General features: G+C 42.7%; 1 protein-coding gene across 1 annotated transcript in view; it reads right to left on the bottom strand.

Moving 5' to 3' along the window:
- Nucleotides 1–18,440, bottom strand: part of RFX8 (regulatory factor X8) — a gene marked incomplete at its 5' end in the record, with an annotated part of 124,033 nt that extends 105,593 nt beyond the window's left edge. Inside the window, one exon of the mRNA XM_081101506.1 lies at nucleotides 18,278–18,440. Coding sequence (XP_080957632.1) covers nucleotides 18,278–18,440 — 163 coding nt within the window. The remainder of the gene's footprint in view (nucleotides 1–18,277) is intronic.
- Nucleotides 18,441–19,408: the final 968 nt, after the last annotated feature.

The raw sequence follows: 19,408 nt of genomic DNA, 5'->3' as shown, positions 1-19,408 counted from the left end.
CTCCTCATGTTGTGGTGACCCCCAACCACAAAATTATTTCGTTGCCACTTCATAACTGTAATGTTGCTACTGTTATGAATCGTAATGTAAATATCTGATATGCAGGATGTATTTTCATTGTTACAAATAGAACATAATTAAAGCATAGTGATTAATCACAAAAACAATATGTCATTATATATGTGTTTTCCGATGGTCTTAGGCGACCCCTGTGAAGGGGTCATTCGACCCTCCAAAGGGATCGCGACCCACAGGTTGAGAACCGCTGCTTTAGGGGGACCGGCATGCTTCCTTCAGGGAACCTTGTTCTGGCTGGCTGAGTGGTTTGAATTTCCCGGGCGATGTTAGAGCCACAGCACAGAGTGGAGCCCAAACTGGGCAGTTACCTTGACCCAGAGCACAAAGGCGCCACCACCCTGCACACCGGGGTGAGAGGCAGCGCGCGGCCCCTTCTGTTTCTGAGGAAACATCTCAACACTGGCTTTCTAATGGTAGCATCAGCTTCACTTACACCAGGCATGTCAGACTCGCGGCCCGCGGGCCCCTGCAGCCCACAACGAATATTTTTACGGCCCAGCCAATATAACGGTATGTAAGAAACATTTTAATAAAAATTTCATAACTTAATTTTTACAATATCCTGTTATACATAATTATTAATAGCGAACTACAACGTTTGCTAATGACTGATTACTATAATTGTGTTGCATTTATTTCCCTTACGCACTTTATGCGCAGGCGCACCATTTCTCTCCACTAATACCAGCAGTGAATATTTCAGCAGCTGATGGCCACGTCATTAGTCTTGGACTGACTTGTTTGATGTGCCCAACAGGAGATATTTTGCTTGCGGAGAACAAGAATAGGTTTATTTGTGTTACGCTTACTTGTGCAGTTATTCAGTGTCTATAATGTTCAAGAAAAAAATATTAATTTTTATTAAAATGTTCTATTATTTTATGTTAATGATGACTCATTTACTTCAGCCCTTTGTATCCGGCATGTCTCTATCGAAATAAACCTACGTTTCTATGAAAATTGAAGCTTTTGTTTGTTTGCGGCCCACATACACTTAAGCCTTGTTTATTTGGCCCGTGTTAGCCTTTGAGTTTGACATGCTCGGCCTACACAGTCATGTATATTGTTTCTCTCTTTCTTCCCTTTTGTCTTTCTCCAGCTCTTGAAAATACAGAGACAAATAGGATTGTGGGCTCATACAAAAGTTTCCCAAAACTGAGCTTCATCTCCCTGTGGCATTGGAGTGAGAGAATTTTTCCCTTCCCAGCCCTTGTCCTCCTCACTCTCCAAATTGAAAATGGGCAGATAAATACATCATGGGCATACTTACTCCCATATCAGGGGCCCTAGGAAACAGACCACAAGAATCTATTAGGTAAAGTTCCCTGAAAAACAGATTTGCACCAAGTTGTCCCGTTATCTATGGTTAGTGGGTGTTGCCATTGCTACCTCAATTCATTCTTTCCTTTTCCTTTCTTCATATGTTTCTTAACTTAATGTGATGATGGATGGAGTGGAGAAGAGCCTTTTAAAATAAAGAACCACATTTTCTATGTGGTTCTAGAAAGAGTTCTGCATTAATTATGTATAATACCATAGAATTAATAATGATGAGCTTATGCATTTGTGTGACTGGAAAGGGCTCACAAGTGCACTATTTTCTGCACCAAGGGGATAGTTAGGTTCATTCCATTGTAGTGGGCTGTAGCTGTAGTTTGCAGCTGGCTTTTGCGTTATATGGACTGACTCATGGATTTAAATGAACTCTGCTCTATCTCTCAACGGTGCAAACCACCTTGGTTGATCTTCATGCCTTACAACACTCACGGGCAGAGTGTGGGCCCCTCTTCCACATGATGCACAATTTAAGGAAACGTAAAAGGTTCATGGAAAAAACTATTTCTCCCTGACCCTCTGCCTTTGCCCTTCCTCATTCCCCCAGTGATATGGTAACTTCAAGCCCAAAGGTTACTTTGTCATAACCAGGAACATTTCTGTGTCCGGAGGAAGCATCCAGAGTTTCCGAGTACCCAAATCTTCTCTTGCCATCTTGTCCCATCCCTTTATCTATCTCTGCCGGGGACCAATTCCAGCATGTCATAATTGCAAGAGTTTCATCAAAAGGTTGATGAGACTTGGGGACTCAACAGGGCTGAGTCACACACTAGTCACCTGTTGGGAATGGCTAAAGGCATTTCCCCAACCTGAATAGGAAACTGATTGTGGCTGCCAGATAGTTAAAGGGCATCTTAATCTACAGTTATTGCCTCCTACTGGCCAAACACCTGAACAGCCGTAGGCTAATTCCCCCATTCTGACAATGGACTCTGTGCCAAACCCTGACCCTTTGAAGTGTATATCTCTGCCTCGCCTCAGGACAAGGTGTGTTAATAAAAAGCATGGGGTCCTGGGGACGGAGAGAACCTAAGGCCTTACCAGTGGTTCTCAACCTTCTGGCCCTTTAAATACAGCTCCTCATGTTGTGACCCACCATAAAATTATTTTCGTTGCTACTTCATAACTATAATGTTGCTACTGTTATGAATGGTAGTGTAAATATCTGATATGCAGGATGGTCTTAGGCTACCCCTGTGAAAGGGTCGTTTGACCGCCAAAGGGGTCGCGACCCACAAGTTGAGAACCGATGCCTTAGACTTAAGACCTTAGATCTTAGTTCCTTTAGTTAAGCTCTTCTGACCCCCAAATGCCTTTCAAAATTATATCTCATCTCTGGACTCTTTATTAGTCCCCGGATTCCTATGTCACCTACGCAGAGCCCCTTCTCCAGATTCCTGAACCCTTCTTGATGCTGGGACAAGAACCCCGGAATATCTCCAACACTAGCTAGCACAGAATATAGCCATGGAAGAGCTTTTAGCCCAAACACAGCATTTTCTTCTAAGTCTTACTTCTAAAAGTTAACACTACTTATTGAACTTTTAGTAAGCAGGCCACTGCCTGGAGGCTTCTGGGGTCACAAAATCTCTGTCTTGAACAACACAAGGATGAACAGTAACCACTCATTGAGCTGAGGAAAATGAATATGTCCATAACCTTTACATGTGTGTAGTCTTGGCTTTAGCTTGACATTAAGACAGATTGTTGTTTATTAATGAAGTATATGAATAGACATCAAGAAGAGCCAAACATGACCCAGCCCAGGCCATTCTCCTAGAGCACCTGCCAGTGTTGGTGACATGGCTTCTGATGGCTTTGGGGGACAAAAATGCTGTATGAAGTACAGGTTGGTGCATGGTTGTTTCCTGTTTTCTCCAAGGCAATTATTCTCAGACACATGACAAAACAATCCAAAGTGTTTGGGCCACCTCAGCCTAAGCACCATCATTTTGTGGTTTAGCGGCAGTATGAGAAAGACTGGGTGGGATTAGAGTCACATGATTAAAGTGGGTTAGGCACTGGGAGGAGGTTCAGACCATCAGGCAGAACACGACATTCAAAGGGTAGAGTGACAGATGATAGACGTGGGGCAGCCTAGGCAAGTCACGCACTGTCCTTTGCTGCTGCTGCTACTACTGGTGGCACCAGCAGGGGGGCGGGGGGTGGTATTGTTTATGTTAGGGATTGTCTACCACAAGCAAATAAATATTATTTGACAGCTAGGGAGAGTGTGGTTATAAACCCAGCATCAGGAAATCCAATGGGCAAGAGTCTCCAATTATTTAGGGGCATCTATTAAATCTGGGGCATTCATTGTGAATTGCATTTCAGGAAGTTATGATAAGTGCAGCACAAGGTCATGGCAAGGTGAGTAACGAGGAAACTTAATGCTGGTACTGTGGTAATCTTCCTTAGCTCTTGCTACAGGCAGTAGCCTTTAGGCAGTATCGCAGGGCCATCCGATATGGCCTTACCTGGAGCAGTAGCAGCAACTGGAGCTGAAGGAAGATTGACAGACAGGCTGAAACAGGTCTCAGTCCCACATCACAGTGCTGTATTTGGACTTCACTGTCATGGCTTATATGGCTGAAAGCAAAGGCACAGAAGAAAGGAGGGCTGGCCACATTGGTCAAAGGTCAATGGACGACACAGGTTGGGCAAAAACACACTTACCTGAAATGAAGCCTGAGTTTAGTGGGTCCGTACTGAGGAGTCACTGCAGAAGAAGAGATTTAAAGCAAAATATTGTGGCACAAAAAGTCTCAGGACCAGAGGTTCACTGACTGGCAAAGGAGCTGCTACAGATAGAGAGGAAAATAAGGAAAGGATGCACGTGCCCAGGAGCCATCGGGATGTGGTGGGTTAAGGGCTACAGAGTGGCTGCCTCGGGGTGCAGAATATCATTTGAGTTTTTAAAAAATTTTTACTCTTTATCCAACATGAAAATGTCCATCTTTCTTGTCATTTCATTATTTATTTTTTACTCTGTGAAATTGCTTTTATTTTTATTTTTTTAAATATATCTTTATTGTTATGTTATATTGTAAATCAGTGAGCTTAACAAAAGACCCCTTAATAAGCCAAATTAATTTGGAGTCTTCTATTACACTAGTGGTCTCAGAGGAGTAACCTCCTGAGACTGAGCAAAGTAATATGAAGGAAGCTTTTCCTTTATACCCTATTGGTCTTTTTGTCCCCCAAATATGGGTTTTTCCGGACATTTTGCAGGCTTTACAAAGAGCCCTATGTAAACATTTTGCAGGCAGCTTGTAACCCTGAGCACAGCACAACTTAGTAGATTTGAGCACAATACATTTCAGATAAATAACAGATACCTGGCATGGGAGTAGCTAGGGAAGGCAGCAGGGTGGTTTTCAAGGCCAGATCAAGCAAGCTTGTTTACAGAAGCTAGAATAGCAGGGTTAATTCACAGAGCAAAGGACTATTTATACTTAGTGGGAAATTCAAACAGCAGTTTTTACAAAATAGAGGTTACTATGCAGCAGTTGAAAGTATTACACATAGTGCCCTCAGTGGCTCCAGGTCTGTCCCCTGCTTTAACAGTGTTTGGACAGAACAGACCCAGCATCTCATCCAGTCAGAAACACCTCTGAGGCCAGCCAACACACCGTTTGGGGGGTTTTTTCTACCTTAACTCCTTATTGCTGAACAACCATGAGCTCCCAAATGCGTCAGCATTATCCCACCAGGTGGAGGCTGCAGTCACCACCTGGCCACCTGCCTCTGGGCCTCCACACCCACCTCTCCCTGGGCTTCTGTTTCCACCCGAGGACATGGCTCTGGAGGGCAGAAGCCACTTCTCCCCGAGGTGGAGGAAAAGAAGAATGAGTGTCTCTTAACGATGCAAAAGCAGCCGGTGGCCGCATTCCCTCCAGGACGTGCTGAAGCCTCCCCAAGGTGAGTGGGTAAAACTCAGGACACCATGGAAGCCGCCTTGGCCTTGGAGAGGAACTTGGGCTTCCTTGGACTATCAGTTCCATCTTTCAACATGGGGAGATTGTGGGGTCCCACCTGGCTCCCTCCCCTGTGCTGCGCCTGGACTCTGCAGGAAATAAATTCAGCAAATTTTGTTTGTTTCCCCCTCTAAGGGATCAAGGTCCTTCACTGCCTTATTCCAAGGTCTTGAAAAAATACGTTTTCTTCAGTGGTTTAATTGTTTCAAGTTCGAGGATAAACCCAGGCCTTGCTACTTCATCATGGCCAGAAGCTGAAGTTCATTTGTGTTTCTGAATGTTTTCCATCCATGAGGCTTGTTGTTTAGGCTATAAACTGCTGAACCTCAATGCCCCCTGCTGAGCAGGGTGAGATGGGGAAAGGGTCTTACATTCCCAGGCCTAGAAACCTGTTTTTTTATCTACTTCCAACATCAGTAATCTGCGTGTTTCTCCAAGCCTAGGCTAACTTACTTAGCTTTTGCTCTATATCTTGCTAACCTCTGGTAACTAATATTCTTTAGCTTCTTCCTTCTAAGAAAATCCCTTGATAAGTCCAGTTTTTAGCTCCCCAACCAACAATACGTATTCTACAACTACTAGTTTGACATCCTTTCTTTCTTTCTCTCTTTCTTTCTCTCTTTCTTTCTTTCTTCCTTCCTTCCTGTTTCTTTTTTTCCTTTTTTTTAAACAAATATTTATATAGTGTCTATTGTGTACCAGACACTCTGCTAGGTATCAGGAATATAATTGTTACCAAAAGTAGACATGGTCACTGCTTGCATAGAGTTATTCCAGATATTTTCTGACCACAATAATCAATAAACATTGAAATTTACACATGTAGCCCTATATAATTCTAGACATAACCATGAGGGTTACAGCACACAGCACTTCTGTTCTTCTTTCCATGACTTGGCACCCTCTGTTGGAATGAGACCATGAACATTTGCATGAACTTTAAAAGCTGCTCAAAGCTAGGTAATTTCCTGTGTGTATCAGCTTAGTGCAAAAGCCATCTCAGGTCACTTAACCCAATTTTGCTCAGAGGGCCTGAACTAGAAATTGGGTTTCCTTTTTTTCATCTGGCCTCATGTTACAAATGAATTCCACTAAGCTTCAATGTCACCACTCAGGATCTTTTTAGGAATAGATTCAGCAAAGCTACTAGTACAACTTACTAGTAAAAGGCCATCACTTAGTCATTTATTTGAAACAACAACTAACACCTCTGACATCAGCTATTTCTTGGTCTTGCCCCTTCATTAAGCTTGTGACCCCTAGGATAAGCAGTTTGACTCTAGTTTTCTTTTTTTATTCACGTCCCACCCACTCCTCACCCCTAATACACATTCACTATTAGAAAGGAAACGAATACCTACTCTTCCCATTACCTATTGGGTGGTATCCTCTTTAGTCTCACTCCTGGCCTGTTACCCCACCCCTTACTCACCTCTCCACAGTTACTTAATTTATGGACAACCAACATTGGTCTATGGGAGGACATAATCTACTCATAAGCTCTAAGAGCTGAGGGACAATTTCTCTTCTTTCATCTCTCCCCCGACCAGTGCGAGGCACACTTTTATGAGGACTTGCTTGCAAACCATGCTTTCCCCACAGGGCAAGCATGTCACACTCAAAGGCTCACACTGGCCAAATAAACACGGTGGAAGTTTATGTGGCCACAAAAAACCAAAGCTTCAATTTTCATAGAAACTTAGGATTATTTCCATAGAGACATGCTGAATACAAAGAGCTGAAATAAATGAGTCATCGTTAACATAAAATAATAGAACATTTTAATAAAAATTAATATTTGTTCTTGAACATTAACTTACCGGACACTGAATTAATAAGCATAATGCAAACAAACGTATTTTTCTTGTTCTCCAAAAGCGAAATATTTCCTGTTGCGCACACCAGTCTGTACAAGACTAATGATGTGGCCATCGGCTGCTAAAATATTCGCTGGTAGTATTAGTGGAGAGAAATGGTGCGCCTGCGCGTAAGGCATGTAAGGGAAATGAATGCAACACCATTATAGTAATCAGTCATTAGTGAATGTTATAGTTCATTACTAATAATTATGTATAACAGGATATTGTAAAAATTAAGTTACAAAATTTTCATTAAACATTTCTTAAATCTGTTATATTGGCTGGGCTGCAAAAATATTTGTTGTGGGCCGCATGCGGACTGTGGGCCGTGAGTTTGACATGCTTGTCATAGGGGCTTTCTCTGATCAGGGAATCACAATACCAGATATCAAACTGTACTATAAAGCAATTATAATAAAAACAGCCTGGTAATGGCACTAAAAAGCAAACAAACAAATAAAACAACACAAAAAAACAAAACACCAGAATGGAGACCCTGGAAATTAACCCACGCCATTATGGGAAAATAATATTTGAGAAAGGGGGTGAGAGTACACAATGCAGTAAAGACAGTCTTTTCAGTAAATGGTAATGGGAAAAATGGACAGGCATGGGCCAAAAACATGAAACTAGACCACTAACTATACCATACACAAGAATAAACTCAAAATGGATAATATTATTAGTATAATAATCTCCAGGTCCACCTGCGCTGCTGCAAAGGGTAAGAGATTGTTTTTTACAGCTACATAGTATTCCATTGAGTAAATGTACCACAGTTTTTTAATCCACTCATCTACTGATGGGCACTTGGACTGTACCCAGATCTTAGCTATTGTAAATAATGTTGCTCTGAACATTGTAAATATTCTAGAAGAAAACATAGGCAGTAAAATCACAGATACATCCCTAGTCACTAATACATCTATCTCCTAAGGCAAGAGAAACAAAGGAGAAATAAACAAATGGGACTAAATCAAAAGAAACATCTTCTGCACAGTAAAATAAACCACCATCAAAATGAAAAGGGAACCCACTGTATGGAATAACATATTTGCCAATGATACATCCGATAAGTCCTTAATTTCCAAAATATATAAAGAACTCATATAACTCAACAAAATAAAGACAAACAATCCAAAGAGGACATACAGATGGCAAAAAAAAAAAATATGAAAAAATGTTCAATGTCACTAATCATCAGAAAGATGCAAATTAAAACTATAATGAGGTATCACCTCACACCTGCCAGAATGTCTACCAAGAAAAACAAGTGCTGGTGAGGGTGTGCAGAAAGGGAGCCGTAGTACACTGTTGGTGGTGCAGCCACTGTGGAGAACAGCATGGAGTTACCTCAAAAAATTAAAAATGGAACTGCCATTTGACCCAGCAATTCCACTTCTGGAAACATATTCTAAGAACCCTAAAACACCAATCAGAAAGAATATATGCACCCCTATGTTCATAGCAGCACTATTTACAATAGGTAAGATCTGGGTACAGCCCAGCAGATAAGTGGATAAAAAGCTGTGGCACATCTACACCATGGAATACTATGCAGCTGTAAAAAAAAGGATCTCTTACCCTTTGCAACAGCATAGGTCAGTGGTTCTCAACCTTGGCTGCACATTAGAGTCACCTGGGAATCTTTTTAAAATCCTGATTTCTGGGCCTCATCCTCCGGAAATTCTGTTTCTTTGTTATGAGGTGGGGCCACAACATGAGTAACAAAGAAACAGAATTTCCAGAGGATGAGGCCCAGAAATCAGGATTTTAAAAAGATTCCCAGGTGATTCTAATGTGCAGCCAAGGTTGAGAACCACTGGCATAGATGGACCTGGAGATTATTATACAAAGCAAAATAAGCCAATCAGAGAAATACAAATATCACAGGATCTCACTTACATGTGGAATCTAATGAACAAAATAGGGCCAGTGACATGGATACATGGAACATTCTGACATATCTCAGAGGGAAGGGAAGTTAGGGGTACAGTAAGAGATCAACCAAAGAACTTATATTCATACATATATATCCTATGGGTACAGACCATAGTTCAGTGAAGGCCTGAGGTGGGGCAAGAGCTGGGTGGAGGGGGGCAAAAGGGCAAAAATTGGAAACATCTGTAATACAGTCAACAACAAAAAATAAATGTAATATAAAAAATAAAATAGAAGGGACAGGGGAATAAATGATGATGGAAGGAGACTTGGCTTGGGGTGGTGAATGCACAATACAATATACAAATGATGTATTACAGAATTGTACACCTGACACCTATATAATTTCATTAACTTACTCCAATGTAGCCAATTAAAAAAGAAGAAAGTTGTGCGACATTTACACAATGAATTACTACTCAGCTATAAAAAAAAAAAAAAAGAAGAAGGAACTGCTACCTTTTGTGACAGCATGGATGGACCCGGAGATTATTATGCTAAGCAAACCAAATGCCATCAACAGATGAGTGGATAAAAAAGTAGTGGCATATACATACAGTGGAATACTACTTGGCCATAAAAAAGAATGAAATCTTGCCCTAACTGGTTTGGCTCAGCAGTTAGAACATTGGCCTGCAGACTAAAGGGTCTTGACTTTTATTTTGGTCAAGGGCTCATACCTCGGTTTCAGACTCAATCCCTGGCGCCAGTCAGGGGTAAGTGTGGGAGGTAATCAACTGATGTGTCTCTCTCACATCAATGTTTCTCTCTCTGTCTCTCTCTCTCCCTTCCACTCTCTCTAAACATCAATGGAAAAAATAGCATTGGGGAGGATGAACAAAAATTAAAATAAATAAAAAAGAATGCAATCTCGCCATTTGTGATAGCATAGCTGGATCTAGAGGATGTGCTCAGTGAAATAGCCGATCAGGGGAAGACGAGTGCCCTGTGATCTCACTTACCTGTGGAATCCAATGAACAAGATAAGCTAACAAAGAAACAGAGTCATGGATACAGAGAACAGACTGATGTTCCAGGAGGGCAGAGGGGTTGGTGGGCTGGGTAACGTATTATTGAATTATACACCGGAAGCCCATATAACTGTATGTACCAATGTCACCCCAATACATGTAATAAAAACGTTTTTTAAATCCAGCTCCCCTAGCAACGGGAGGCAAAAACTCTCCCACAAAATTAACCCCTCTTTGCTCATCACTGCACATGCTCTGACATGGACCAGTGTGCAGGGCACGTGGGGGAGTCGGAGCTCTGGCCGGAGCATTGGCGGGGCTGTTGTCATCCAGGAAACCCTGGGTCCTGTGACCCCAGCTTCCACGTTCCCGGGCTCTGCTTCCTGGCTGCAGCCTGGGGATTTTATGTGAAAAGCTAAATATAACCGTTGATGTAGTGTTTCTGGACAGGAAATGTTTAGGCGGAAGATGATAAACATATTGACAAAGGCGACACAAACATAAAATCTAGCCAAAAGGAAAGAATGGCTTCATTTTGCAGAGCCAGAGGGGCCTGTGTGCAGTGGTTTTTGTTTCTGCTTTTGTTTTAGGGAAGCCGAAAGCAGGATGTGATGCAAAACTGGAATAACTCAAACTTCAGTTTCCTTTGAGAAAACCATCATCCTAAACTTAAGCAGAAAATTTAGAACCGAGTAGCAAGAGCTTCTTATAACTTTTGCTTTATATTTTGGTAGTGTCCTTTTCACTTTCAAATACCAGCATATTTATTCCATTTTAAAGGCCAGCACATGAAGGTTTATTTAGAAATAAATCCCCAAATCATACAATTTCACCTATACATAAATATTATGTATATCAAAAATATAAAGACTTTAAAATTACCCAGAATACCATTTTTACACCAAAATTTTTTTTAAATTTACCTTTATTGTTTAAAGTTATACAGATGTACCCTTTTTTTCCCCATTGACTCTTCTAGCCCGCCCCCACCCCAGGCCTTCACCACATTAATGTCTGTGTCCATGGGTTATGCATAAAAGTTCATTGATCTCATCCCACCCCACCCCTTCTTCCCTCTGAGATTTGACAGTCTATTCCATGTTCTGTGTCTCCAGATCAATTTTTCTCATCAGTTTATTTTGTTAATTAGATTCCACATATGAGTGAGATCATGTGATACTTGTCTCTCTCTGATTGGCTTACTTCCCTTAGCATAATACTCTCTAGGTCCATCCGTGCTGTCTCAAAGGGTGAGTGATCTTCTAGTACTTTCTAGTATTTGGTGCATATACATTTACCAGAGTTATATCCTCTTGTTGTATCAGCCTCTTTAGTATTATGAAGTGGCCTTCATTATCTCTTATAACCTTCATTTTGAAGTCCATTTTGTCAGATATGAGTATTGCTACCCCAGCTTTTTTTCCTTTTCATTTCCATTTGCCTGGAAAACTTTTTTCCATCCCTTCACTTTCATTCTGTGTGAATCCTTTATTCTGAGGTGTGTCTCCTGTAGACGCATATACATGGGTCATGTTTCTTATCCATTCAGCTATCCTATGTCTTTTGATTGGAGCATTTAAGCCATTTATATTTAACATTATTATTGACTAGAAGCCCAGTGCACGAAATTCATGCACGGGGGCGGGGGTCCCCTCAGTTTAGCCTGCACCCCCTCCAATTCGGGACTCCTCGGGATCAGGCCTAAACTGGCAGTCAGACATCCCTCTCACAATCCGGGACCGCTGGCTCCTAACTGCCCCCCTCTGCTTGCCTGATTGCCCCTAATTGCCCTCCCCCCCTGCAGCCTGGTCACCCTCAACTGCCCCTCCCTGCTAGCCTGGTTGCCCCCAACTGCCCCCCCCACTGGCCTGGTTGACCCTTACTGCCTCCCTTGCCAGCCTGGTTGCCCCTAACTGCCCCCCCCCCGCCCACTGTCCTGGTCACCCCTTATTGCCCCCCTCTGCCAGCCTGGTTGCTCCCAACTGCCCCCCCCAACTGGCCTGGTCACCCCTTACTGCCCCCCCACCGGCCTGGTCGCCCCCAACTGCCCCCCGCCCTGCCGGCCTGGTCACCCCACGCAGCCTGCTATTTGGTCGTTACTGTTACTGTGACGGCATCCTGGACAATTTGCATATTTCTCTATTATTAGTATAGATAGGTACTTATTTATTGCCATTCTTATTCTTTATGCCTGTGTTCTTCTCTTTCTATTTCTTCTTCTTACACTAGTCCCTTTAGCATTTCTTGCAGTGCTGATTTGGTGGTGATAAATTCTTTTAGACTTTTTTTTTTTTTTTTTTTTTTTGGTCTGTGAAGCTCTTTATTTCTCCTTTGATTTTAAATGGAAGCTCTGCTGGATGGAGTAGTTTTGGGTTCAGTCCCTTGGTTTTCATTACTTTGTATACTTCATGCCATTCCCTTCTGGCCTGAAGTGTTTCTATTAAGAAGTCAGCTAACCATCTAATGGGAGCTCTCTTGTAGGTAACTTTTTGTCTCTTTCTTGCAGCCTTTAAGATTCTTTTTTGTCTTTAATGTTTTCCATTTTAATTAATATGTGCCAAGTGTGGACCTTTTGGAGTTCATCGTGATTGGGACTCTCTGTGTTTCCTGAACTTGAGTGACTTTTTCCTTCACCATGTTAGGGAAATTTTCTGCCATTATTTCTTGTTACAAAGTTTCCTTACACGTTTCTTCTGCTTTTTAATTTTTTTTTCCTGTTTGCTGCTCTGAATGGGTGTTTTTTTCTTCCTTGTCTTCTAATTCACTGATTTGGTCCTCAGCTTCTTCTAGTCTACTATTAAATCCTTCCAGGGTGTTCTTTATTTCAGCTAAAGATTCTAATTTATTGTTTCAAGCTCTCTTTTCATGTTGTTGTAACTCTCCTTAAGACTCGTATAATTCTCATTAAGTTGCTTGTAGTTCTCACTGAATTTGAGCATCCTTATTACCATTATTCTGAATTCTTTATCTGGCAAATTGTTTATCTCCATTTCATTTAGTTAATTTTCTTTCATTAGGGGTTGGTTCTTTTTCTTTCCATTTTTGCTGTCCCTTTGTTTTTGTTTCCATGCATTAGATCAAACTTTGATGCCTCCCAGATTCTGTGGCATGGTCTTATTAGTGGGTGTTTTGTGGGACCCAGTGCTGTAGTCTCTTAGATCTCCTGAGCTGGGTGTCCTCGAAAAGCCCCTTAATTGAGTTATTTGGGTTCTCCTGTTGTAGTTGGGTCTTGAAGGTTATTGTCATGTTCATGGATGGAGGCTCCTCTCAGGCTGTCCAACTATGTGGCTCATCCCCGACCCACAGAGTGCGAGCTGCTGTGGATATGCTGACTGAACGGAACAAAACACAACACAACAGAATACAAGATAGAAGAAACGAAACCAGATGCACACCGACTCCTACAGCACCAAGAACAGCAGCCACCACAGAAGAGAGAATTTGGAAAGAGAGTAAGAATAATTTTAAAAAGGAAAGAAAGAAAGAAAGATAGGAAGAGAAAACAAAACAAACAAAAAACAATAAGAAAAGGGGGGAATATATAGATGCAGAGCTGAAATAAAGAAAATAAGAATAAAGAATTAAAGGAATAGGGGGAGAAAAATGGTTTAAAATAAAGGTTGGAGAAAGGAAATAGAAATACAAGAAAAAAAATTGAAAGGGAACATAGAGAAGAAACCAGGTATACCTAAAATAAGAAGAAGAAAAGATGAGAAAGCAGAAGAAAAAGAAAAGAGAGAGAGAGAAAATTGAGTAGGGAAAAAAATAAATGAGAAAAAATGAGTGGGAAAGAAGAGAAAACTTAGATATATGAATGAAACAGGAAACTAGGACAGTGATGGCGAACCTTTTGGGCTCGGTGTGTCAAAATTTTGAAAAACCCTAAGTTAACTCTGGTGCCGTGTCACATATAGAAATATTCATGATTGTTTTTTATATTTGCAACCATAATAAAAAAAAAGATTTATATTCTTGATATTTATTTTATATATTTAAATACCATTTAACAAAGAAAAATCAACCAAAAATATGTATAAAATGAATAAAAACAGAAAAACAATGTACATTTAGGAAAAAATAATAATAAAAACAATGATAATCAAATGGTACGAAAACTAGAAATTAGTGACTCTCTTGGTGCTGAAGTTTGTCTGCTAATCCTTCGATTGCAGGTTCATACTTGGCGCACTTCAAGGCCAAGCAAGCGCCACTAACTTCATCTGTTAGCCGGTTTCTTGTGTTCATTTTAATATTATTTAATGCTGAGAACAAAGTCTCACAAAAATATGTTAATGAAAAAATTGTTAGCAAAACCATCGCTAGATTTTTTATGTCGCTAGAAGTTCCAAGCACTCAAAGTTTCTTGTTCATAGTTGCACTCTTCTTCATTATTCAAACAATTTCGTTCCAGATTTTCAAGTTTCGACCTTAAGTCGACAAACACATGAGTCCAAATGCTACCTTGAAAATCTGCAAGTTGCATCTCTAAATCGTCAATTTGCATCCATTGGAAATGCTTTAATTCCAAAGTACTGTAAACAACTACACCTGGAGACTTAATTATCTTAATGGTCTGTTTTGGCTTCTAAATTGGTCGAATCTTTCTCTGAACTGTTCAAATAGCGAGTTTACTATATTCTGGCACCTAAGTACGGACTCCATTACACTCGTTGTAGTGGCCTTCTCGAAATACTTTTTTATCCGAGGAAAATACTTATAAGTTTTAGTTTCAATATCTCGCTTGAAAATTTTAACTTTACTTTCAAAAGATTTGATGTATCCAAACATACCTCAATACTTTTGCCAAAACCTTGCAATTTTAAGTTCAGTTCATGCATATGAACAGAGAGATCTGTAAAAAACATCAAATTGCTGACCCACTTATGATCATTGATCGGAGGAAAGTTTGCCAGATCCTTATTCTCAATAAATACCGTAATTTCTTCAAAGCATTCCACAAATCGCTCAAGTACTTGACCTCGACTCAGCCATCTCACATTATTGGACATCAGTAGTCCACTGTAGGTTGAATCAACTTCCTGTAAAAGTGCAGAAAATTCTCGCTTGTGAAGGGGTCGAGAAGCTATAAAATTCACAATTTTTGTTACAACTGACATTAAATCATTCAATTCTGAGAATCCCGATTTGGCACACAACACCTCCTGATGGATAATGCAATGAAAAGGTACAAGTGGATGTCTAATAGCTTCCATAAACAATTTCAGGAATCCCATATTTTCCCCCACCATATTTGGTGCCCCATCTGTCGTGACTGACACAATTTTAGAGATATCAATGTTTAGGTCACTGAATGTTTTTATAACAACCGTATATATTTCATTTCCTGATGTACTTATTGGCACTGATTCTAACTTTATCAACTCTTCTCTCATTGTGAGACCATCAGAATATCTAGCAATAATGGCCAACTGAGCATTTGATGTGACATCAGTAGTTTCATCAAGAGAAATCAAAAAATATTTACAACCATTTAAGTCTTTTTTTTTTAAATATATTTTATTGATTTTTTACAGAGAGGAAGGGAGAGAGATAGAGAGTTAGAAACATCGATGAGAGAGAAGCATCGATCAGCTGCCTCCTGCACATCTCCTACTGGGGATGTGCCCGCAACCCAGGTACATGCCCTTGACCGGAATCAAACCTGGGACCCTTCAGTCCACAGGCCGACGCTCTATCCACTGAGCCAAACCGGTTTTGGCATTAAGTCTTTTTTTAATTGATGTTGTACGTTTTTGTTAAGATCTGTTATTCTGTCTTCGATAGTATTTCTACTGAGTGGTAACTCAGAAATTCTTTTAATGATATCATCTTTATTTTTCATATCGTGAAATAGAGCTGGTGCACATCTTAGAAATGTTTCCTTAATAAATTCTCTGTCACTGAGGGCTTTTCCATGCTGAGCTATGGAGTGAGCAATACAGTAACTTGCTGATGTTAAATTTTCAGAGTATCTTACAAATTTAATGATGGAATTTGATTGACTTTTATAGAGGTGTAGCTGCCTAGAAATGTATTCCTTCCTTTCATCGATACTTTTTTTCAAGAGCAGACAATGATTAGTTTCAAAATGTCTCTTTACATTCCACGTTCTGCTTACTACCGTTTCATTACACAGTATGCACAATGACCTGTTGTTTCTGTCGACAATCCCGTACATCTCCGTCCATATGTCTTGAAAGGGTCGGCGACTGCTACTTCCACTTCCTTTATCATTCAATCTTGCTTTTTTATTTTTTTTGATTCTCCATCACAAGGCTGCAAAAATAAATAAATATAAATCACGGCGTTTTTTATAAAATGTTGATAGGTTTCTTACCTATTAACTTTTTGCAGTGTTGTTGCACTGACTCCTGGTGCAAAACAATTCAAAGATAGTATGTATAACCAACAAATATATGGTGCTGTAATCAATTATCCGAAACACAGAATGTCTCATCGACATTGTTGCACTGTATATCTTTTTCTTCTAACCCTCCCACTCCTGTCTCCTAACGAGCATGGCGATCAAGTGTGTCTGTTTGCCGAATGCACCCGAACCCACGGGAAGCTTACGCGAGGCACATGTTGACAATAACGAGGCTGTTTCCAGAATTGGGCATTAATCTCTTTATAGTGCAATTCTTAACCTTTTTATATTAAAGTCAATATTGGAACAATGTATCTTGGATGTTTTCACTATGTATCTTTGCTACGCAACCCCAATGTACATGTTTGCATCCGTTTTAGAATTGCATTATTGATCATGAGTAACGTGAGTAATAATATTACTCGAGTGATGCCCAACTCTGCCCGTTGAGACAAATATTTGAATTATGCAACTTTTTGTCTCTGTCGATGCGTGTCACCCAAAATGAGTTCGTGTGTCACCTCTGACACACGTGTCACAGGTTCGCCATCACTGGACTAGAATAATAACAAATCAATACAGCAGATAGATAAAGAAGATAAATTTTAAAAGGGAAAGAAAGGAACGAGAAAAAAATAAATAGAAGGAAAAAGGGAGGAAGAAAGAGAAAAGGGGGAAAAAGGGAGAGGGGGAAAAGTGAATTGGCTTCATTTCAGTGAGGTTGGTGCCCCCAGGGAGCTCGCTTCCCACCCACTCTTCTGCTCTGCCCGCGGGTCCGGGTCCCTGTGAGGTGCTTGGGTGCGGCACGGCATGCCCCTTGGCTTCGCGCCTGCCCGAAGCTCCGAGGGACCCCCCCCCCCCAACACACACACACACACACACACACACACACACACACACACACGCCCTCCGTGTCTGCGTCCAAGCGGGAGGGCCGACCTGCCTCGGAAGCAGGCTGTCAGCAGCAGGCGGGCTGTGGGCACAGCCCCTCCGGTTCCTGGGCCGCCTGTGACCCCTCTGCCCGCTAACCAGCGGTCAGCCTTAACCTGGAAGGCCTGTGTGTGACGGACGGCCCCGGGGGTGCGGACTGTGGGCGCGCGTTCCCTGCCCCGAGCTGCTCCTCCCCCAGGGCCCGGCTACCTCTCTGCCCTGGGCTGGGCGGAGGGCCCGCGTGGAGGCCCGCGGGCTGGGAGCCCGGAGGGCCCGTGGGCTCTCCCCGGGGGAGGTCACGGTCTGGCCCCGGGTGGAGTGCGGCGCGCCTCCCCCGTCCGCGCCGAGGCTCCTGCAGCCGCTCAGGCCGGCGCGCGCCTCCGCGTTGTTTCCTCGGGAACGCTCCCCGCTCCCCGTGCAGATGCGGGGCGGCTCCCGGGGCGGCGGTCACCGGGCGGGCCCCTGCCCCGGGGCTGCCGGGCGGCCAGCTCCTCGCCGGAAACGGCGTTTGGGTTTGGGGCCAGGACCGCATCCCCGCGGCGCGCCCAGCCCAGCGCCCTTGGCACCTCCTGGCCGCGCCTCCCGCCTGCGCCAAGCCTCCGGTGAAAACTGCGCCCTGGGTTACGCTTTGTCTCCGAGCCGGTCCACCCCTGCGGGCCGGTGCTCGGGGCCACGGCCAGCTCTGGCGCTGGGGCTGGGAGCTGAGCCGGGCTCTGGCCGCGCCTTCTGAGGGAGCAGCCCCCCACCAGCGGGGGCTCCCTCTCCCCGCTCCCTCCCGGCCCGCGCCCCCGGAGCCGGGTCCGCTCCTCCCGGACTCGCCCTCCCTGCCGTCCGTCCGCAGGGCTTTCTGTCCTTCCGGACGCGCCTCCTCGGCTGGACCCCGGTCGGTAGCTCCCGGCGAAGGTCCCCACTTCAGCTGCAGCTGCAGGTCCAGCCTGGCCCCGGGAGGAGGTGCACGCAGGCCTGCCGATTCGGCCGCCATTGTTTTTCAGACTGCCTTTATTCTTTCTTAAAAGAAAGCTTTATTGGGGCATCCTTGACATGCAATAAACTGCACACAAAGTGTGTGATTTGGTAAGTTTGACACATGTATGCACTTTGAAACCATCACCATAACCAAGATAATAAAGGCACGGCCACGCCCAGACGCACGTTGCTCTTGGGTCTTAGTGCAACTTAGCTTCTCCTGGTCTAAGTTCTCCTATAGAAGGTTGTGAAGGATAGGTGTGTGGGACTAAGTGATCATTCATGTCCCGTGTTTAAATTTCTATTTGTTTTCTCTCTTCACTTGTCACTCTATCAAATGTCAGATATAACATACACAGATGGAGCCCATAGGTTAAATTAGTTTTTATATTTCAGAGGGTTTTTTCTTTAATTAAAATAAAATAAGAGGCTCTGTAGCTGCTTTCTCTCCTGCATACCCGGTAGATTCATCCACTGGCTGCTTCTTTGCTGAATGCCAGGTCTCTGTCCAGGCCTGTGTCACATGTTCGCATGCCCAGCCTCTGCAAAGCCCTGCCCTTCCTCAGTGCCATGCCGGCTCAGCGCCAGGCAGGCTCCGGCTGCCTCTACAACAAGAAAGCACATGGGAATGTGGATCAAATGCCCTCCAGGGAGGGGCGTAGGGAAGTGCCTATTTTTAAATGTTCAAGAGATAATCAAAGTGAACATGACAGGAAAGTGTTTAAAGCTGACAAAATGGAAGCAAAGGCAGTTTGAATAAAGCATTATCTGTATACTCTGGTCTAGTCAAAACTGCTGGCAGGGCATGCGCAAATTTGGGCCTATGGTATTAATAAAAAGTATGGTTAACATTGTCCAGGATATTTGAAATATTAATGATCTCTAAAGCTTTCTCAGTGACACTTGGTTTGTTCATTTACTCACCCACTTGGGGCAAGGCAGCAGTGGGTCTAGGAACACTAAAATAAATAGTCCACAGTCCCC

Source organism: Myotis nattereri, assembly GCF_964212035.1.
Source record: "Myotis nattereri genome assembly, chromosome: 10".
NCBI lineage: Eukaryota > Metazoa > Chordata > Mammalia > Chiroptera > Vespertilionidae > Myotis > Myotis nattereri.
The sequence above is the reverse complement of the archived record's forward strand: the minus strand, read 5'-3'. Positions and strand labels throughout refer to the sequence as shown.